The following is a 21,438-nucleotide window of genomic DNA, read 5'->3' as shown; positions in this document are numbered from 1 at the left end:
ATTTGAGATAATGTATTTATTTACATGTGTTTGTTAAATTGGGCCGATGCGAAGAGGTACTTAGAAATAAGCAACAGGTGCAATAGCCTGTGTCACATAAAGCTAAATATTACTTGTAATACTCCTTTTTGGTTCCTTACTTACCCCGTGTGTAGGTTTACATGCACACAGTATATATGTCTATTGGGTTTACAGACAAACCATGCGAAGCACAGTCAGGAATAATTTGCATCATTTGAAATTATTCCAACTAGTGAGTAAATGAAAGCCTCTTGCTGTGACGTCACTCCGGCGTCTCGGCTCCGCCTCAGACGGAGTGGCGGTTGTACTCGTGCGGAGGATGCATCCCGTCGTAGTGGAACTCCCTCCACTGCTCCGTGCTCTCCCTGCTCCTCTCGTTCTGCTCTGAAACGGGAGAAGGTGCGTGAATGAGCGGGCCGCGTCACGCGGGCCCCCCGGGGTGCGGGGGGTGCGGGGTACGAACCGTCGTGCTCCTCCTCGGCGTAGCTCTCGAACTCGTTCCTCTTCTCCTCGTGGAACTCTCGCTTCCGCTCGTCGGCAGCCGAGGCCAGTCTCTGCTCCGCTGCAGGCACAGAATGTGGGACCTTTCACTGATTTTACTTGTGACAACTAGAACACTTCATGTAGCTGCCTGGCGCGTGCTGTCAGCTGGCATATGAAGCTCTCAGTGCTGCACCTGGACCTCCAGCACGTCGGTGCACGCTGACGGGCTCGCTGCAGGTTCAACCGGGGAAACAGCGCCTCCTATCGGCCATCTGCTCTCCCTTCGACCGCTGCACAGGCGCCGTGTTCGCAGCGCTGCTGCTCTTTATGTCTCAGCAGCCCCCACAAAAGCCAAGCCGGCATCAAACAGCACTGGTTCCTCTCATCTGTGTCTGGATGTGCGCGCTCTGCCCTGAAACTGTACATTATCCACCCACTGGAGCAGCTCGGGTGACACATAGACGGCGTGCTTTCCTTTGCAGAGTCCGTGCACCTGCAGGACTCACGCCGTGCGTGTGTGCGCCTGCGCTGCAGGAGCGGCCTCTTCAAAGAGCGCTGCGTGTATTTGTCTCGCTCCTCAACTCGCGTTCTCTCTCTGACCCTTCTCACATTCCGCATTCAGCTCGCGGCCGCTCTCCCACTCGCTCGTCCGTCTCGCGGCCGTCTCTGTTCTCCGCTTTGTGCTCACTTTATGCCTCCCCCGACGGCACAAAGTGTCTTGTTGTCGTGACACGGACCCGCCGCGTGTTACACAACTGCAAACACAGTCTCAGTGTGTGCTCTCACCTTCCTGTTGGCAGCGCCGCGCACAGCAGCGCTGTTAAATCACTCGAGAATGTCAGACCTGATGGAGGATGTGAGCGTTCGCAGCAGAATAAATCAGCCCTGCACTGTGTCTGTGTGTGTGTGTGTGTGTGTGTGTGTGTGTGTGTGTCTGTGTGTGTGTGTGTGTGTGTTAATGTCTGTGTGTGTGTGTGTGTGTGTTAATGTCTGTGTGTGTGTTAATGTCTGTGTGTGTGTCTGTGTGTGCACCTGTGTGTGTGTGTGTGTGTGTGTGTGTGTGCGTGCACCTGTGTATGTGTGTGTGTGTGTGCACCTGTGTCTGTGTGTGTGTGTGTTAATGTCTGTGTTAGTGTGTGTGTATGCGTGTGTGTGTGTGTGCATGGGTGTGCGTGTGTGCGCATGTGTATGTGTATGTGTGTGTGTGTGTGTGTGTGTGTGTGTGTGTGTGTGCGTGCGCCTGTGTGTGTCTGTGTGTTTGTCTGTCTGTCTGTGTCTGTGTGTGAGCTCCATGCTGGCCTGTGGCCCCTGCTGCAGTGCTGAGCAGAGGAGGCAGAGCCGCTGCCTATTAACACGCTGGCAGGTTTGCTTTTAAGTGTAATAGAACAGAAATGCAACAGTGAAGCTCTTGATGATGAGGATGAGGAAGAGCTGTTTCATACAGAGCTGGCTGGTGAATATTTGACATATGCTTGTTTTCATTGTTATTTATAAATCCTCCAATTTGGTTTTAAGGAACCAGTCGCCCAACTTTAAACCTGTGGGAAGCAGTATATGCTCAAAAAGCTAGTATTTAGAGTCATAGGCCCTAATGATGATGCGTGTATGATATGAATTACAGTACATTCAAATTGAGGTTCTGGTTCTTCACTGGGGACGTGAAGGGTTAAGATTATGTGTGTGTTCATCTTTAAGCTGCTTTACTTTTGGCCCATTGATAAATCCTTCTAAATACCGATAAGGTAAACATGAATAATAACAGTGAGGCTGCCAGAATATAATTTATATAACACGATGGCTGGACGCCAACCGACACCACACACGCCCCGGTACCACCTCGCCGGGCCAGACCTCATTCCACACCCAGCTTGGACTCACTGTTAATCTCGTCCTGGGACTTCATGCTGCGCCTGCTGCGTCTTCTGAAGAAGTCCGCGGCGTCGGCCTCCTTCATGAAAACCCTCCCGAGTGGACCTGGGGTGCAGCAGGAGGGGGTTCAGCTCGCATCGCGGCGGGGGTGGAGGGGGAGGGCGCGGCCGGGGAGGGGGGCCTCTTACCTGGCGGGTCTCGGGCGCTGCCTGCGGTGCCGGGCATGGCTGCGGAGTCCACCTCCGGAGACACTGGGCCAGAGCACAAAGACGCTGAGTCTGGGCTCCCGACGCACGGGCAGCGAAAAAAAGCACTGGCAACAGTCACAAACACACACTGGATCCGAACTCACGTGAGAGTGCAAGGAGCACAGTGAGGAGGGCCAGCAGCGGTGCACACGTCCAGGACATCTTAAGGTCTGAGTGCAGGTCTGAGCTGCTGCCGGGAGCTATGAAGGGGGCCGGGAGGCGGGGGGTGGGGGGGCTGGGGGGATGTGACTGACGCTGTCAGGGGAGGAAGGGAGTGTCCGGGCAGATCTGATAAGAAGCAGCAGGGAGCGGAGGACTCAGATTAACCCACAGGTGGAGTGGAAATGACACCACGGGCCGAGCACGGATCACGACCCGTCAACACCCGCGCGACGATGAACCAGACAGCGAAAACACTGACCTCAGTGGAAAAACAAGTCGAAAAAGTCGAGCAGAGCCCCGAACGGGGGCCTTTTCCTGCCAGAGGGCTCCGTTTCAGGTGGAGCTGAGACGTTCCCCCGGACAAAGCCGCTCTCTCTCTGCTCCTGCATAAAGTCGTACAGGAAAGTATGCAGACGTGTGTTTGCTTGAGCTTTCCCCACCTGAATTCTCGCTCCGCTCCAGAAGAGAGAGCGAACGGTGAAATTGTTTACGGAGCGGTCCGGGGTGGGAGGATCGAAGCTGACGGACGGGTTTGAGGCCGGGGAAACGTGTGATGATGTGCATTTAGAAGTGTGTGGGATGAAGACGGAGCATCGCGCCGTGACTTTACCGTGACTTTCGTTGCCCATGAGCCTGTTGTTGCTGCAGTAGGTGGGCGTATATGAAATGCTGAGAGCCGTGCTGCTCCTTTATGATGGTCAGTGCCATAAACCCTGGAACACAGCATTCATTCACTTTGCATGGCTGGCCTGCTTCTACATTCTGATTATTTCCATTAGTGCATAATTATATCAGCTATTTCCATGTGGTTGCAGAGGCTGTAAGTATTCTTTCATTAACAGCTGAGGTTTCTTGTGAAACGCGCGTGGGCCTGGCGGATTTCCTCCAGCAGGGGTCGCTGTGTGTCTTCACTGTGCGCCCCGGCGCCATTTTGCGCACCGACCGCTGGGTGGCGCTGTTTCCCCTCGCCGACGTTCGGACGACACGGGCCGTGTGGCGGCGTCAGCGCCGTCAGAGGAGGCGGTGATCGCCGTCGCCTCCCACACTGCCATGGTCTCTGCGAGAGAGGAGACGCAGGCGACAGCGCGTCCTCGCTTCCAGGCGGAGTGAAACTTTTAAAGGGGCTGAATCCACGCCATGCTGCCGGACGCTGCGCTCCCGCGGACGTGAGCGACGCTGGGGGAGCGGAGAGTAGCAGCCCGCACGCCGAAGCCGCAGCGAAGAAGACGGAGGAGGCGGCGAAGAAGCAGTCGGTGCGGGGTTTTTTTCCACGCTCGCGGGGAAAGACGGCGTCCGGTGTGAGAAGAAGCTCCGAGGTCGGGGACTCGGGTCGGAGCGGCGCTCATCGATTCTGGTGAGAGTCCTCGCGTTCTGCGCGTCGTTTGCGTGAAATGTGCAGAGCGGGGCAGCTGGCGAGCCACCGGTTAGACACCAGGAACCCCCCCCCCCTCCTCCACCCCCCGCACCGACACAGACCGGGCTTAACAATGTAGCAGTGTTTACTTCACAGACCTCGGCGTGTGTGTGCGTGCGCGCGCGTGCGTTCACCTGGTGCGTTTAACTCCAACCAACGCAGGTCAGCGGCGGCCCGTGGCCGTGGCCGTGGCCGTGGCCGGGGTTTGGCGTGTGTGTGAGTTGAACGTTAAGTTTTTAAACCCGGCTGCGTGGGTGACACGGTGCTGCGTGAGGTCGCGGGCTGCGGGAAGGAAGGGCCCGGCTGCTCTGCGTGTATCGTCTTGCAGAGCTGCCACCAAAACATCCACTGACCCACATTTCAGCGATGTCCCGTCTCTCCGCTCCAAACATTCGTTTAATAACCTCTCGAAGCGCGGCGCGAACCGTACCGACCTCTCTCGCGCGCGGGCGCACGCGCACGGCCGCCGCGGGGAGCCTGCACGCAGCGTTGCCTGAAGGCTCCCGGGACGCCCAAACAGCAGTTTCTAGAAATCTCACCTCGGCAGGAAACTTTCCACGCATTTCCGTGTTTGTGCCCGCTTCCGTGTGCGGCGCTGACCTCGTGTTGGTGCGCGATTGTGTGGGTGGACGAGCGAGAAGTGTGAGGGAAGACATCATTGTTCACGGACGGGGGGTGATTGTGATGGCGAGCCGACGAGGAAGTTCATCTTGACGTGGCCTCGTGTTTATTGTTCTCACTGATTCAGAGCAGTAATTGAAAAAACATGAGGCCGGCTTTATTATTAGTATTTGCCCCTTTTCCACGTGCACACAGACAGCATCTTATCTTATTAGCGGTTTACTGCAGCTACTGAACTCATGCAGAAAATAAGTTATACTCTTCACCTTTCAGTGCATTTGCACTGCGTTTGCCCAACTCTTCTTTTGTACACATAATAATATCCTTTAATTAGAACGTGAGCTATAATATGCTTGTGACAGAGCCCACACTGATATTTTATCCAATATCTGACCAAACTTTGGCACAGAGTCAGTTTTAAAAATCTATGTTGATCAGTGGAAACAACAGAACCAGTTTCCAGCATCTGCTCAGGGACTTTGTCTTGTTTCCTGTGAGCAGGTTTCACTCCCAGTCGTACCTGCAGGAGGGACCAGCTCCGTGGCGAAGGCCCCCCGGGGAAGGGCGGAGGCTGGGTAACCGGACCCGCCGTGACCCCGCTGATCCCTGGAGCTCCGGAGCGGATCCGGCGGTGGTCCAGTACGCGTTGTTTGGGTGTTTGCGGCGCAGAATGCGCCCGGCGGACTGTTATTATGGGTGAAGTGTGCGAGCTTTCCACGCCGCGGGTGTGTTTGCGTGCGCGTATGTGAGAGGCAGCCGTGTGCCGGGCCAAGACAGCTGGCTGAAGGTTAATGTGTCACTACTCTCCGGGGAGCAGCTGCTATGTCACAGGCTCTGCTGCCGTCTATACATAGACATGAAGACACACTCGTCCTGCTCTCACTGCTGCATTAACGCAGGAACTCGGCCCGTCGGCTCAGTCCAGTTGCTCCACTAGACTGTTGCCCGCGTGTTTGGCCGTCGAACCCTGAATTTGGACCCCCCCCCCCCTCTCTCTCTCTCTCTCCAGCCCTGAGCCAACTGGCTTAGAACCTGTTTGATTGAGCTATGCAGTAATACCGTACACCGCATGTCTGGGTTGTCATCTGTAGTATTAATGTCTGAAACAGGTGAGGGGCTAAAATTGCCTTTTTTTCCCGTCACTCCCGGATTGAACCCGGTCTTAATTTGGCAGACGGGCATCATCCCAACCCGTTTTGTTACGGAGGAGCTTTACGTGTTTGAGATGCACTGAAGTGGTTGTAATGTGGTTCTCGCCGCTTTGATGAAAACACATTAAATCCATGTTTTCATACTTTTAATTGGCTGACTTTACAAGCAGGGACCGCTCGACCTCGGCTTAGTGCTTTTCTAATCGGGGCCGGAGAAAGTAGCCTGGTGTCCAACAGCTATAAAGAAGCTTTGGGCTCCTTCTTAATGGTGTTATCAATTTTCCATTTAATTTAAGGCCCAGTGAGTTTCTGAACACTCACATCATGGGAAGCGCTAAATGGGGGCTTTTTAACAGTTTGTTAAAGTGCATCTGGAAGTAAAGATGCAAAGACCAGGAAACAAACCATTGGGTAATTGTTGTGATTTAACAAACTGAAATGTTTTAGCTTCCTAAATGTCACAATAGCTTCTGTTTTCTCTTTTCCACCTTTTGTAAATGTTTTGAATGTTGCTGCACAGATAAGACCGTATGAAGACATCGTTTCAGGGAAGCAGCTAGCAGTGATTCGGACCTAACTTCCTAGATGGAGGTGGTGTCGCTCGTGTGACCTGCGGTGTATTTGCACCCTGAATGCACCATTACGGCGTCGGAGCCTTTAATCTACCTGTTTGCATGTGTTCTGCTCACACCAGACAACATCTGCCTGGAACTTGGTTTTACTGTAACACGTCAACCCTGTGAGTCAACCTTTAATTGTCTTTCTGCACATTTAGAGCATTTAGGGCCATAATGAGCAGCGACGCAGGATTGTTAAAGCTGAACTGTAGGAAATAACAGGTAATCCTGAACGCAGTATCGCTTCATCTTGACTCAGACGAAGCGGAGGCCGGTGAAGTAAAAGCTGTTTGTTGTGTAAACTGATGCGGCGACGACCCCATCGTGTCGTCTGCCCGACGCGAGATAACCGCCGGGGCTGTTGTTCCCGCAGCGAGGACCTCCTGCTGTGAGGCTGAACACAGGCCTGCAGGCGGGGGGGCGGGGGGGGCTAATTGCCGCCCTCTCTCTCATGCTAATGCCCTGCTCGCACGGGCGGCAGGTGACTTGACTGCGGCTCTGATGGATGAGTCTGTGCCTTCGTAATTGTCTCCGTGTCAGTCAGAGCGGAGTCTGCGCCGCCGTTGATGAGACGCGGCATCGACGCGGCCGCTCGTCCCGGCGGTCGGATTAGAGCTGGACGGGAAACCGCCGCAAACCGCAAAATTGGATGTTTTCCCCAAAAATGGATTATAGGGAGAAACCCCCTCACTTGAGTGACAGGCTGTCTGTTGCGTGCCAGATGAAATCTGAGCATATCTGCTGATCCCAGCTGCGTCCGTGAGGCTTTCCTGTCACAAGTCATCTTTTCATCCCATTCACGAACCCGTTGTCATGTAGAGTGGAAGCGACGCTAAACGGAGTTTCTGACTTATGCTTTCACTGTGTTTTCGGGTCCAGACACGGCTGCTGGTGGTGCTGACATACACAACTGGAGTTTCTGAATCCTGCATGTTTTTCCCCTTTTATATCCTTAAATTGCACAGTATTGTGCTTTACAGCAGGTTTGACTGGACACTCATTTAATGAAGCTCGCTGCCAATGAAGGTGTCTTAACTTTGCTGGTGGTGGTGTGTTTGAAGCCTTTCAACATAATGGGGGGGGTAACCGTTGTAGAACAGGAGACTGTGAAGCGTTCTGTTTGCTTCATCAAACGGTTCAAACCTCCAAAATACACATTTAATTTACCTGAGATCAACAAGATCGCTTTCAGCCACAGTCAGTTTCAGGCTGTTCTGGTTCGACCGGTTCTTCCTGGCGCTTTCACTGCGGTTACGGCAAACCCGGGCGTCTGTTGACTGCAGGCGGAGCAGGGCCACAGGAAAAGCTTAGCGAGGAGCCGGCCCGTCACTCAAGCTGCCGTCACCGTGGCAACCGCGCTAATCAGCCACTGGTGAATCTCCTCGCCTGCGAGGTCTGTGGCTGTGCGTCACCGCTACGGCTTGGCCTCCTTCGGCCAGAGGCTCTGCTGTCCGTCAGGTGTGAAGCCAGACCCGTGTCAGAGGTCCAAAAAGCCACGCGGACCCGGCCCCTCGTCCCATGGAGGACCCTGCCTCTGCTCCAGCTCGGCACCACGCAGCCCCCTCCACCTCCCGCATCTCCTGCAGAAAGCCCTGCTTCTGCCGTGCACAATGCGGCCTTTTATGTAAGGCCCCATAATGGAGCCAGCTACTTCACTCATGTCCTCATTGTCTTGGCCAAGATGAGAAAAGGCTGCTCTTTATAAAGGCTGTGCTGAGCTCACTCGTGAATCACGCCAGCGGCGACGCTCGTTCTCTGTCTCCGGAGGGGAGGCCGTTCTCGGGACCCGAGGACGCGGGCTCGTTGACTAGAACCTGGAGGCGTCGCAGACAGGCTGCAGCGGCGGGATCTCTGCCCTTGACCTGGCTCTGCCTGTGATCACTGTAGCTGCTCATCCACCGCTAAGAGCAGGATCCATATAAAGCATATGCTTCTTGTCGCCACTGCAGCATCCGTAGAACTCCGGCCCCCTCCCTCCGCTCCCGCTCGCTCTGCATCAGATCCACCCCCCCGCCTGCTGTACTGCAGATGAAACCGAGTCGGGGAATGCATCTGAGCGCACAGCTGGTGTCGTGTTAGTCAGTGATGCAGGGGGCCTGTTATGGTGCGTTTGGCTGGTACAGATCAACAACATGCCTTATTAAATACAACGCGGAAGTCAGGGAGCGAAGGAACCGAAGTCGAAATCCAAGGTCAGCACAGGGGCGTGCGCTGCTGATATCAGAAGACGGCGTGGAAAATGTGTGTGACTCGTTCCCCGTGCTTCTGTTCAGGGGTTTAAAAACTGTACATGCAGTGGGGGTGGGGGGGGGGGCTATGGTTGCTATAGGGTGTGAAACGGAGGGAGACGGAGGGAAAATCAGCATGCGAGCAGCCTCCCGCCGTGCGCTGCATTTTCAGCATGGGGGGAAAAAAGCAGCGTGTTGCCGTGGCAACGAAGCCAGAATCCGCTGCGCGCCCGGACCCCTACAACGCACCCCCCCTCCCTCCTCCTCCTCCTCATCCCCTGGCTGCCCCCCCAAAGGATCCAGCCTGTTTAGCGGCGTGGGGCAAAGGCTTTCTGGGCTGTTACGAGGGAGCCCATTAACATCTATGCCATCGTATACATTAATGAAATAAGAGGGGATTCTGGAAAGTGACCAGAACAGAGAGAAGCGTTAATGTCCCGTCGGTTCATGCCAGATAATCCTGATTTGAGATTATCTTGGTGACTGTAAACAGTTTATGTTGTCTGGAGAAGTGTCAGACCGCGATCAGAGGAAAAAGATTAAGCTTTTATTAGCAAAGCTGTCTTTTTTTTTTAACTTATGTGAAAATGTGTTTGGAAGAAGAAAGCAATAGAGGAGCAACTAATTGATGTAAGTGGATAATGGTGTGAAGCGGCCTGTGTTGGTGGTGAACACCCGGCTCACGGAGTGTGGGTAGAGCTGAGCTGTTCAGGAGATGATGCGTCACCATCCGGAAGCGTCTGATGTGAAGCGGTTATGAGTTGTGACGTTGGCCTCCTCCTCTCGCATACAAGAGTTAGACTCATTGTTGCTCAATGAGAAACACAGAAAAAAAAAATAAGTTCATTCACAGAAAACGATGAGAGAGACTCCTCGCTGTTCTGCCGAGATGGTGGTGTTTAAATGTATGATGACGACATCAGAAATCCGTCTTCTGGCTCGTCTGACCGGAACCTGAGGCTGTGGCGTCGAACGCTGGCAGGAGGAGGAGAGAGGTAAAGTGGGAGTGGTCCTAGCAGAGGAGGCTGAACAGGAAGTCCGGGACCGATACCTGAAGCTGTGACCCGGTTCAGCCCCATCTGCTCCGTGACGCTTGGCCTCCGTCCCGGTTCTGGGAGGCGCCGTGCGGAGGAAGGGGCTGTCGGCTGCCAGGCGGCGCTGCCGGAGGGGCCGCAGCTCGCGTGCGTGTTCACGTCTGGCTTCACCCGTCACCCGCTCGCAGACAGACGCGTGTCCGGATCTGCCGCCGCGGTGACGTCACCATCTCTGCATGGAGCTCACGGCAGCCGCCGCTCCCAGATATCTCATGCTTTGATTCTCCTGCTGCTTCTCTCCTCGTCGCCCTCATGATCGGTCTCCTCTCATGCGCAGTGAACGCAGCTGGAATGTGTGATGTGGACTCGGGCCAGTCCTGCTCCATTCACCAGCAAATCCCCCCGTTCACGTTTTGCCTTTCCGGTCCGGTGGCTCGGCGTCTGTACTGTAAACTCGCCCATAAGAATCCCTCACCAACTCGCCGGTTCTCCCCCGGGGGGGAGGAATGTATAGTGATGTGCCTCAGTGAGCTGAGTCATAATTAACGGCAGAGTTCTGATGAGTCTGAGTCATTGTCGCCCACTCGGATTCAGCGCCTGCTTTGTTTCGCTTTGACTCTTGATGTGCGATTGTGAAACGCTGGGTTCAGGCGGTTTACAGGTGTCGAGGCCTGCGTCAACACAAAGCTCTCATAGTGGAGGTGTACGTCTTTACCCTGGCTCACACACACACTGTCGTTCACCCCCAGGCCCCCCCTCCCCGAGAGCTCCATGGAGAAGATGAAGCGCTTCAAGAGGCGCCTGTCGCAGACGCTGCGCGGCAGCCACACCATCGACGAGTCGCTGTCCGAGCTCGCCGAGCAGATGACCATCGAGGAGAACGGCCTCAAGGACAGCGGTGAGCTTCACACTGGGTTTGATTCATGCATCTGAAACCATGAGCCGTCCAGCAGTGTTTGTATAGAGCTGTCATTCTCCTATCTTTGCCTATGAGCCTGTTTTACTTTAGTTTGTGGAGCATATGTGCAGATATTTACATTAACAGTATATATTTAAACCAAAGCGGACTGCTTATAAAACACTGACTCGGAATCTTAAAAAGGACCAAGTTGAGCTGTTGAATGTTTTATTAGGACCTTGGGAGCCGTGGTTTAGTTTTGAGTTTCTCGTCCACTCAGTGTCTGGAAATGGACCAAACTGTAACTTAGAACTGACTGGACAGAGAAATTCACGACTAGAGCAGTAACTCCCTCCGCTTAATAACCCCGTGTTGACTTTGGTCCGCCACCGCGACAGGACTCGTATCTAATTTTCTGTAGACACATTGTTCCCGGCTCACGGTTACTGCGGTCGGTTACATCATTTGTTTGGATCTCGCTGAAGGTTGAGGCCTTCAAGGCGTCAAAATAAAATGGGAGGGTCACGGCGGCTTATCGGCGCTCATACAAAATCTGCAGGGAGCGAGAGAGGGAGCATGCCTTGGTGTGCTGCCACACCGTTGCCATGGCGCCCCGGGGCTGGAAACAAACTGGAGTTTCCATGACATTGCCACGGCAACTTGGATGACTTGGTGAAAGTAGCCAAGCATCTTGATGAACTTTCCCTTTGCGTCTTTTAGCCGCGCTCGGGTTCCCGGCCGTCCCGACGCGTTGCCCCCCGGCCGCTCTCAGCCCCGTCCTCCCTCCTTCGCTCTTTGTCCCAATGAAAAGTTTTCCTCCCCTCGCTCAATCTGTCAGACGGTCCATGTCCCCCCCCCCCCCCCCCCCCCCCCCCCCCCCCCCCCCCCCCTCTGAGAACTACCCGGCTTTGTAAAGAGCTTTTTGTTTAGTGATTAACACCAGGTTTGGCCAGAGTGTTCCGTGCTCGGTGACTGGGCACAGAATTATGCTGTGCATGTGTGGGTTTGTAAATGTGGGTTTTAGCAGCTTGAGAGGAGACAGAATGAAGTAGCCAGATGAGATGCGATAACCCTGCGTTTGGGGAAAAACGCTCTGGTCCTGATCTGATTATGTAACACACAGAGCTGAGGCCAGTGGCGGCAGCAGCTGCACAGAGATAAGGCAGCAGGGGCACAAGGCCCTGGACGCTGCACAGGGACTGTTTGTCTCATAGCAAATGTGATAAATGTCTACTTGGAAATGTTTTAGGATCTAATACTAATATTATAAATAAACTGCCAAGCTTTTATTCATAAATTAACAGAACGAAATCCAATCAGTGTTTGTGAAGCTGGCGGTTTTAAAACACTTCCTGGTGATGGTTCTAAAGGAAAGCCAGAATCGTGACTGAAGTCCGAGCCCGTGTCCTCGGCGCCGCTCGCTCCGTCTGCGTCTTCTGTCTCTTTAACCGCAGACAGACTCCCGTGACGGTGAGCTCAGGGCTCAGCACCATCTGCTGCAGAACTCTGGAGTTCCGATGACGGCGTTGCTCGTTTCCTCTCGATGCTTGTGAATCTCATCGAGGATCTCGCTCCGGCGTTTCTGTCGCCCAAATCTCTGCCTCGTGTTTCGATTACATGTGACACGGCAGCTGTAATGGATGGTGGCAGCCGAGTCGGGGGAACTAATCAGGTTTAGTAAGGGCTTCTGTGTCGTCAGTGAAAGAAATCACCAAAGCTACTGCAGCTTAGAAGGTCACAGAAAACTGTATTATAACTATTCCTTTTTTTATGGTGATGGAGTTTCCCAGTTATGATGATGTCATCAGCTAGAAGTCATGATCAGCCCGCTCTCCCAGAACCTGCAGATGACATCATCTTAACTGAAAGCTCCAGGTGGATAAGTTTGCCTTGTCTCATCTGGCGCCTTGTGTTGTCCTGCAGAGCCCATAGTGAGAAACGGCCGGCCTCCGTCGGCCCACAGCGTCCACTCCTTCCTCCACCAGTACACGGGGTCCTTCAAGAAGCCGCCGCTGCGACGGCCCCAGAGCGTCATCGGAGGGGGCCTGGGCTCCCTCATGCCCCGCAACGGCAGCCGCCTCGGTGAGACAGCGCTCTGTGGTGGTTCATCGAGTCACACAATAAACTGTTTGTTAATGGGGCTTTGAATGATTAAGCGGATGCTGCAGCCTGGATTCCCAGTCCACACGCGAAGCATAAATTAACAGCTTTTCTAGCATAAGCGCCCGGAGGAGGCGAAGCAGTGTCTTATTTCTACAAAACCCCAGTTTGTTTTGCAAGAAGCAATTACACTATGATGTATGGATCCGCGCTGTAGCAGCCTGTGGCGCTTAATAAACCTGATGGAGCACAGCTGTTCTATCCCCGACCGACCCCCTCATCCTCCTCTCTGTCTCTCAGATATCGTCCACGAGAACCTGAAGATGGGCTCGGACGGCGAGAGCGACCAGGCGTCGGGGACGTCCTCCGACGAGGTGCAGTCGCCCACGGGCGTTTGCCTGAGGAGCCGCGGCGCCCGCCGCATCTCTGCCGAGGTGAGCTCCCTCCCCGTCCTCGCGTGAACCGAGCGCACGCCGCGAGACGTGACTCAGCGGCTGCGATTAAGCAGCTCTGACGCCGGCTGCCGATATGAATCATGACACATTTACCCGTCGGGGGTCGTGTCTGATTTAGTGCTTCAGCCTTCGCTTTGTCACCGAAGGTATGTTTGGCTTCAATCACTTAGAAGCAGATGAATGGAGGCGTCGCGCTGGGTGCGGGCGTCCGCGGACACGCAGGAGCCCTCTGCTGCCCACATCTCAGCATGTGACACGCACACAGTGCCTCCACATTCTGAACATACTTCTGAGATGCGTTTTAAAAGCTTTCACATTTGCCACCGTCTCCACCCACCAAACCCCCTCATTTACTTTCTCCCGCTGTCTCCCGGACACAAACGCACATTCCTTGGGTGGCTCCGTAGTGTCAACACAGCGTGGAAAGACTTCTGACTCCCGTTATTGTTTTTGTCTTCATGTCTTGCGGGTATGAGATGTGATTGCTCCGAAATAATAAAGTTAAGCATTTGGGAACAGACGAAAGCCACTTTAAAGACATAACTGTCATGGCTGTCATCGCGTCCTGCTCACTTTTAGTGGAGCAGCTAGAACGACACGAGCGAGGAATTCCGAGCCTCGTCTGCTGTCACAGTGCGTGGACACGGGAGGATGGTGGAAATGGCTTTGACCTCACACAAATATGCTGTAGAGAGCGTACGTTTGAAGCGTGTGCTGATTGTCTTTCTTCGCATCGAAGCCAGACCCGAGGCTGCTAAATCCATCTTAGTGGCTCCTAATGGGATTGTAGGATGTAGCAGTGACGTCTCCAGACGGCTGCCAGACCAGGTTCACAGTGAAACGTCACTGATCGTCTGCCCTTTAGCAGTTTTTATGTTCTTGCTTAAACAAACCAGCTCAAACATGCAGGATTTGTTTAGGTAGGTGGTTTATGATAATAAAAGAGAATATAAAATATTTTTATATTAGGGTTAGTAATTTCCTGAGGCAACCTTTTGGTTTTATTTAGTTTATTTCTTGATTGTGTTGCTGATGTTGACATCCTGACTGAACCACAGCACCTGTTGGGTGACCGCGGGCGGAGAGGTCACGTGATCAACGAGCCTGGTGCTTATTGGCTGCTTTAGCTGCAGGACCCGTGGGGATTTACCAGCAGATTCAAGTCACTGCACAGATGAACTGAAGCTTGCAAGACTGCACCAAAGGAAACTTTAACCTGGAGCTAAGCAGCTTACGCTATCCAGCGCTGCCCACACATGACCGAGAGCAGCCCTTCACACTTCCTGTTTCCTGTTTGAGCTTGATTTATTCGCACAGCAGCACGTACACAGAGAAAAGCTTCTGTCTTTGCATCGATTGACCACAGGCCTGTTTGAAATCAGTGTTTGAGCTAATGATTGAAGCAGCAGCAGAAGCCGACGTTGTGGAGGAAGGAAGTTTAGAAGGAAGACTGGGGAAATTACCCGTCTGTGGTCATTCTCCCGCCACAGAGGAAGCAGTGCTGTTGTGGGATTACATCACAAGGATTATTGTAATACGGTCCAGATGGGGCCCTGTTGTAACAGATTAGGACGGGTTGATTGGACCGGCTGGAGGAGGGCTGGGGGGTTGCTAAGGTTAGGTGGTGGATCACAACACTTGCCCCAAGGACAAACCACCGGTTCTGTTCCTGGAAATGCAGACATTTTAGCAGCTTTTGCTTTAAAGGAGCAGGAAGGCAACTGAAGGTTTGAGGGTCTGATTAATTACGATTTAATGGTTTGGTCTGTTAAATTCCACCAAAGAACAAAAATCTGGAAGCCAAAAGGAGCAAGTGATAAAGTTGAAGTTGCAGTCAATATTTCAGCAAACCTGATGCACCAGTGAGCAACAAGTGGAGCTTCTTTCCTGGTTTAATAGAAGCTTAAAGGGTTGGGCGGTTTGTTCAGGGTCAGTTACACATTCATCAGTGAGCTTGTTGTTGTAATGTGGAGATTTCAGCGTTGCATATTATGGTGTTCAGTGTTGCCACAGAGGGGGTGGAAGTAGGTTTAAAGCAGCCGGAGAGAGAGAGAGAGAGAGAGAGACTGGATTAGCAGTAATCTAACAAATGGAGGAAATGCATGATGGGAAGAATCTCAGTGTTGTAATGTGAGCGTGAGTATTTTTATATAACAACTTATTAGGATCATGCTTTAGCGCTTTGTTGCTCCGGGAAATACTTTACGCCGAACTCTTAAAGGGTTTAACAGGAGGCGCCACACACACACACACACACCCACACACACACCCACACACACACCCACACACACACACCCACACACACACACACACACACACACACACACACACACACACACATCCTTGAATTTGGCCGGTCCCCACAGCTTTAAAGGTTTGTTTGAGGGTTAAGGTGTGATTTTAGGGCTGAGCTTAGAATTGAGTTTTGGAGATTAGAGCAAAGGTTTGACATCTGCCTGTAGTTGTAATGGTTAGAGTAAGGGGCTGGGAAAGGCATTAATGTCAATGGAGGTTTGGTAGGAAAATACCTTTATTTATTTATTTATTTTTTTGGTTCTCCCTTTGATGAAAGTACAAGCGCACACACACACACACACACACACCCTCCCTCTGTTAACCTGTAACTCCTGGCTGTCTGATGCTGCTACTGACAGATTCTACCTAATAATTGCGTCTGCTCTGACGCCTTCGACTTTGTTTTGCGCGTCTGTGTTCCCAGGACCTGAACAAGCGTCTGTCCCTGCCGGCTGACATCCGGATACCTGACGGTTACCTGGAGAAGCTGAAGCTGAGCAGCCCGCCGTTCGACCAGCCTCTGAGCCGACGCTCCCGCAGAACGTCGCTGGTGAGACCAGACTAGAGGACCTGGAATCAGACGGGGGCTTGATGAGTCTAGTTTAATGAAGTGTCCTTGATTAGAGCCTGGAGCCTTAAAACCACGCTGTCAGAAGAGATGTTATCACCGGGTTACTTCACTTAGCTTTAAATTACCCTAAACCCATCACGCTCCTGGAATAAGACGCAGGAATAAGACCGGAGCCAGCGAAATTGTAATGATTGTTTATGATGTATTGTCTTATCTAATGTCTCACAGCTCAAACTGGAGACTGCTGTGCAACCTGCAGCTCTTAGATAACTGCAGCGCAGAGGCCACAGTGTTTGCCTGTGAAATGCGGTGGAGGAAGTCGAGTGCTAACGCCGCTAAGCGGCTCTTATGTAAATGTGCAGCCGTTGCCTACGTACGACACTGAGAACTAACTGTCAGAAACAGAGAGAACTGGGAAGGAAGCGTCCGTCGGAGGACATTTGAAAGCGAGAGTCGTTTGACGGGCAGAAGTGAGAGCGTGCGAGCGCAAGCGTCTTCCTCTCAGCCTGTCGCCGCGCGTCTTTTTCTGTTTCTGTCTTTTTGGCTCGTGGTTTTACCTCGAACGTGCATCAGGGAGCCGCGTCCGGTTCCGCTGCAGTGACACGCGCCTCCTGCAGCCCGGTTCACGGCGCATCAGCAGCACACGTCTCAGTTCAGCTGTTCTGATGCCGGTCTTCATTCTGTAACGAAGGTCAGAGTGAAGTTGCAGTGACTTGCAGTTTCCTGCTACTGCTATGAATGTCAAAATAAAAGTAAAAAAAAACCTGGAACCACATTTATGATGACCTGAAGTAATTCGTAAGCAGACATTACGTTTTCTGTGTGATGTTCCTTCACTTGTCTCGCCCAGAACCAAACACATTATAAAAGCCAAAAGCCAACAGTCCTTTGTCACAACATGTTAGCGCTGACGGCTGCTGGGGGTCTGTGACCTCCTTCCATCCCGGCCGTGATGCTGGAGGGCCGTCATACGGATTTGCTGCGGTGCCTGTAATCTTGTCAGCGCTAATAAAGTCGGCGACATCATTAATGCGGTTCGTCCCTTTCTCTCCTCCAGTCAGAAATTGGGTTTGGGAAGCTGGAGACCTACATCAAACTGGACAAACTGGGAGAGGTAGGTGTTGACCGCTAACGCCCCAGGGGCTCACGTTCTGATCCAACACGAACAGTCCGGCTGCTGAAACCCGTCCTCGGCTCATCCTGTGTCTTCTGTGCTCCAGGGCACGTACGCCACCGTCTTCAAGGGGAGAAGTAAACTGACAGACAACCTGGTGGCGCTGAAGGAGATCAGACTGGAACACGAAGAGGGGGCACCTTGTACAGCCATTCGGGAAGGTATGACGCACTTTATGGCTCATTTATTGACTAAATTTTAGGGCTTGATTGACTTGATTAGTTAAATTCTTGTAAGACCTGTGTAGGATTAAGAGTGTATAACGAAATGACGTCTGTCTTCTTCTGTGTCTCGTGTCAGTGTCGCTGCTGAAGGATTTGAAACACGCCAACATTGTGACGCTGCACGACATCGTCCACACAGACAAGTCGCTCACGCTGGTCTTCGAGTATCTGGTGAGAGCCACGAACTCGGTGCCCTCTGCGGCGCGTGACCCGGCCCGCTCTGCTAAAGCGAGCGTCGTTATTATTCACTGCAGTCCGCTGACCCACTTGCTCTCAACAGTTCCTGTCCCCTCCCTCGCTTTTCTAGGACAAAGACCTGAAGCAGTACATGGACGACTGTGGGAACATCCTCAGCATGCAGAACGTGAAGGTGAGCCCTGGCCCACTTCAACTTCACACCTTGGTAGTGGTTGAAACACTGCCCCCTGGTGGTTTGTGTTGGACTCTGACCTGTACATTACCATTTAGTTTTATCACTATTTATCCCAGACTTTAATGCAATTACATTTCATATTTTGCGGAGCGTAATTTGCAATGCTTAATCTACACTAAGCTCCATTTTTCAGCACAATTGATTCACCATTACATTTGTGTCTTCCAGATTTTTCTGTTCCAGATCCTGCGAGGCCTGGCCTACTGCCACAGAAGGAAAGTCCTACACAGAGACTTGAAACCCCAAAATCTGCTCATCAATGACAGAGGGGAGCTCAAACTGGCTGACTTTGGTAAAAATAAACACATGATCCTTGAGTTGAATAAGAGGAAAACGTTGTTTTCTAAGCATGTGAAGTTAATGAGTTTATACTGAATGTGTTTATTGGATCATTTTTTTTTATTTCTCATGCTCCTCCTCCACAGGTCTGGCGAGGGCCAAGTCCGTGCCCACCAAAACATACTCTAACGAGGTGGTAACGCTCTGGTATCGGCCTCCAGACGTGCTGCTGGGCTCCTCCGAGTACTCCACGCAGATAGACATGTGGTGAGTGGGTTAGGAAACACTGAGCAGGCTCCTGCCCCGTCTGCCTGACGTTCCCGCTTAAGGTGCAGCCAAATCTAATCCTCGCACACAAGACTCCTGCGATGGGAGCTTCAGATGGAAACTGTGAACCTATGATTAGCAAACCGATCTCTCCCGTCTGTGTCGTCCGCTCAGGGGCGTGGGCTGTATATTCTATGAGATGGCTGCGGGCAGGCCTCTGTTCCCAGGCTCCACGGTGGAGGACGAGCTGCACCTCATCTTCAGGCTGCTAGGTCAGTGCTGCCCCCTGGTGACGGCGAAGCCCCGGAACTTTGAACATGAGCCTTTAATCCCATTAGCCCTGGCATGTAGCCCCTGTGGCAGCGCGAAAAGCCCCTCCAGCTGCCATGGCAAAGCCACACTCACAGCTTGGTTGACTATCCCTCCACAGGCACTCCCACCGAAGACAGCTGGCCGGGAATATCCTCTATTGACGAGTTCAAGTCCTACAAATTCCCTAAATACAAGGCCCAGCCCCTTCTTAACCACGCACCGAGGTAAGCCCGACACTCCCTGTGTGGTCGTTGTCTCCTTCCTACATCAGATGTAGCGCTGTACTGTTTGTACCATGCTGCTGTCTGGTTTCACACCCTTGAACCTAACGCCGCTGCCTCACTTCTCTCGTTAGCCCTCTAGTCATCGAAGAGGAGCAAATGTTTCTGATCAGACCCAGGTATAGGAGAACGGCCGCTTTGTGATGTAGACGTTTTAGCGTTTAGCGCGGCAGACGTTGGTGTGAGTGGCTCGTTTTACTGCAGTGTGCTCTTTGACGCTTCCTGTAAGGAAATCCTGTGAAATACTTGATTCCGTTTCCTTCCTTGTGCTCGCCAGCATCTGTGTGTGACCCCACCTTTACTGACACCTCCCCCTCCTTTCCCCCTACAGACTGGACACTGATGGCACCGACCTGCTGATGTCATTCCTAAAAGTGAGTCTGAGAGTGTGCGTTGGGCATTAGTGCAATGTCCAAAGCTGCGAGACGGGGGCTGTGTATTTGGAGCGACGCACGTCGACTCACGCCAGCACATTCACATGGAGCTGACCCCGTTTTCTGTTGTTCTTGCTTCTTCTGCCGCCCCCCTCCCCTCCCCAAACTTTCAGTACGAGTCGAAAAAGAGGATCTCTGCTGATGAAGCAATGAGACAGCCATACTTCAGGAGCCTGGGGCCACGAGTGCACGCACTGCCAGAGAGTGAGTAATGAAATGGCAGCGCAGTATTGCAGACTTGGCGAGCTCCGCTAGGTACTACTTGGGGACATTGCAGTGGAGGATCAGTTACAGCCTCATAACAAAGACGCTATTCTGCTGGCAAGATGTAATTTTTGTGTTGCATTGACTGACGCTGATGTCTGGCAGGCATATCCATATTCACACTGAAGGAGATGCAGCTGCAGAGAGACCCAGGCTATAGGAACTCATCATATCCCGAATCAGGTGAGGAATAATGTAGGATGTCACTAGAAAGCAATGGGTCTACAAACAGTAGATGGAATAAACACAACATCTGGATTTTAAGTTCTATTCAGAAGAAATGCAGAGCCAGCTGTGCATCTTTGTGCATCGCAAACCGGAACTGTGCAAAGCTGGTTTAATTAGGAGTTCTAAATATGGAGCTTGGGTTCTACTTCCTGTTTTGACCCCCTCCTCGTCTTGGAGCCTAATTATCCCCCCTGCAGCGATATTAAGTGGCATAGACGGAGTTGTTTTTATCATTTTGTTTTTCCCCGTAGGCACCGGGAAGAGCAGAAGACAAAGCATGCTGTTTTAGTTTCTGGACTGTGCGTTTCTTCTCCTTCACGTGGGACGGATCTCGGCGCTGCGCGGCTTCTGCAGTGGATCAGTGAGTCGAAGCGGAATCGATGTTGGCATTGAGCATCATCTTCATCACTCGCCCTGAACGGCCGGGGAGGCGCAGCCTCCTCCGACGTTTGGCCCTAGAGAGACATTTATATACTGTACATCTATATTTATTGATAAGAGAATTTGCTGCTAAATCCAACTACTGTCTAGAATTCTAACTGGCTCAGTCACTTTAACGAGTACATGCAATGTGTATAGAATTTTTTTTCTTTTTGAAGTGGTGATATTTTTAGATTTGTTCTTTGTCAATATTTCCATTTTCATGCACAAAGATGCTCCTCAAAGCTCCTCGGCGTGAGTGGTGGAAACAGAGCTCTGTTCGTGTGGCGGCTCAGAGGGGTTCGATGTTCCGTCTCGGTCGCCATCGTTTCTGTTCTCCACCATTCATGCTGGAGGTTCTTGAGGCCAGCTTTGGTTAAACTGGTAATGTTGCCCCAACTGGAGGCTAAGTGAAGAGCAGCGCTCGGTGTGAAAAGATGCTGGCGTATCATTCCAGGATGATGTGGTCTCTAGTGAGCAATGAACGAATGCAGGACGACAGAAGTCACTGTCTAAGCGTCACGGGCATTATAGGATTATTACACCTCCTACATCCTTCAGACTGAAAATGTTTAACCGCCGTAAACATCTCCACCGTTCTGTTACGAGGAAGGCAAGGCGAATTTCCGCTCTTGGCATCTGTAGTGTTGGTTTATCCATTCTGCCATTACCATCTCACTCAACTGTAAAAATGGATCCTCTTTTTCCAGATCGCCTCCATCATTGTGTTGCATGTCGCTGTTCTGAGTAAGCACACAGCCACCGAGCATTAGCTGTAGTCCTGCCCCTAGTGAGTAAGATACTGAGTCTATTTAACAGTGTTACAGAGATGTTTTGTATAATATTCTTTAACTTTATTTGTGGATTATCGTTATTGGTGTGGGATTTCATCGCAGATGTCCTGCCCGTTGAGCTTTTTTTTTTTTCCAGAGTAAAGATAATGATAAAGTTTAAA

General features: G+C 52.1%; 2 protein-coding genes across 6 annotated transcripts; one reads left to right on the top strand and one right to left on the bottom strand.

The window, feature by feature from the left end:
* Position 1: 1 nt before the first annotated feature.
* Positions 2–3,734, bottom strand: ucmab (upper zone of growth plate and cartilage matrix associated b). 2 transcript variants are annotated; one of them, XM_029153797.2, is made up of 6 exons: positions 3,043–3,734; positions 2,726–2,909; positions 2,562–2,624; positions 2,383–2,478; positions 485–583; positions 2–405 (listed from the first exon to the last, which is right to left on the bottom strand). In XM_029153797.2, exons 2-6 carry the CDS (start codon positions 2,781–2,783, stop codon positions 308–310), a joined length of 414 nt encoding a protein of 137 aa, XP_029009630.1. In that variant the 5' UTR covers positions 2,784–2,909; positions 3,043–3,734; the 3' UTR covers positions 2–307. The 2 variants fall into 2 exon arrangements, with proteins under 2 accessions (XP_029009630.1, XP_055365467.1); XM_055509492.1 differs by having other exon boundaries at positions 2,726–3,166; positions 3,394–3,734.
* A 99-nt stretch (positions 3,735–3,833) lies between these two features.
* LOC114857379 (cyclin-dependent kinase 17-like) lies at positions 3,834–21,438 on the top strand. Of its 4 annotated transcripts, none has more exons than XM_055509481.1 (18): positions 3,834–4,137; positions 10,598–10,746; positions 12,670–12,828; positions 13,147–13,280; positions 16,021–16,146; positions 17,225–17,281; positions 17,388–17,502; positions 17,642–17,736; positions 17,873–17,935; positions 18,167–18,290; positions 18,424–18,544; positions 18,719–18,816; positions 18,975–19,080; positions 19,212–19,256; positions 19,469–19,511; positions 19,685–19,775; positions 19,941–20,018; positions 20,315–21,438. In XM_055509481.1, the coding sequence occupies exons 2-18, from the start codon at positions 10,620–10,622 to the stop codon at positions 20,350–20,352; spliced, it is 1,620 nt and encodes a 539-aa protein (XP_055365456.1). In that variant the 5' UTR covers positions 3,834–4,137; positions 10,598–10,619; the 3' UTR covers positions 20,353–21,438. The 4 variants fall into 4 exon arrangements, with proteins under 4 accessions (XP_055365456.1, XP_055365457.1, XP_055365454.1 ...); XM_055509482.1 differs by lacking the exon at positions 3,834–4,137 and adding an exon at positions 4,394–4,413; XM_055509479.1 differs by lacking the exon at positions 3,834–4,137 and adding an exon at positions 8,644–8,778.

The sequence above is a fragment of the Betta splendens genome, chromosome 6, assembly GCF_900634795.4.
Source record: "Betta splendens chromosome 6, fBetSpl5.4, whole genome shotgun sequence".
Lineage (NCBI taxonomy): Eukaryota > Metazoa > Chordata > Actinopteri > Anabantiformes > Osphronemidae > Betta > Betta splendens.
The sequence above is the reverse complement of the archived record's forward strand: the minus strand, read 5'-3'. Positions and strand labels throughout refer to the sequence as shown.

What these genes read in the sequence shown, in the direction of transcription:
- ucmab (XM_029153797.2), bottom strand. Translation starts at nt 2,783, where the DNA reads ATGTCCTGGACGTGTGCACCGCTGCTGGCCCTCCTCACTGTGCTCCTT. An exon ending in TGTGCTCCTTGCACTCTCAC is followed by an intron (nt 2,625 to 2,725) that starts GTGAGTTCGGAT and finishes GCTCTGGCCCAG; the next exon opens with TGTCTCCGGAGGTGGACTCC. An exon ending in CGCCGAGGAGGAGCACGACG is followed by an intron (nt 406 to 484) that starts GTTCGTACCCCG and finishes CTCCCGTTTCAG; the next exon opens with AGCAGAACGAGAGGAGCAGG.
- LOC114857379 (XM_055509479.1), top strand. Translation starts at nt 8,672, where the DNA reads ATGCAGGGGGCCTGTTATGGTGCGTTTGGCTGGTACAGATCAACAACA. An exon ending in CCGCAACGGCAGCCGCCTCG is followed by an intron (nt 12,829 to 13,146) that starts GTGAGACAGCGC and finishes TCTGTCTCTCAG; the next exon opens with ATATCGTCCACGAGAACCTG. An exon ending in CCCGCCGCATCTCTGCCGAG is followed by an intron (nt 13,281 to 16,020) that starts GTGAGCTCCCTC and finishes CTGTGTTCCCAG; the next exon opens with GACCTGAACAAGCGTCTGTC.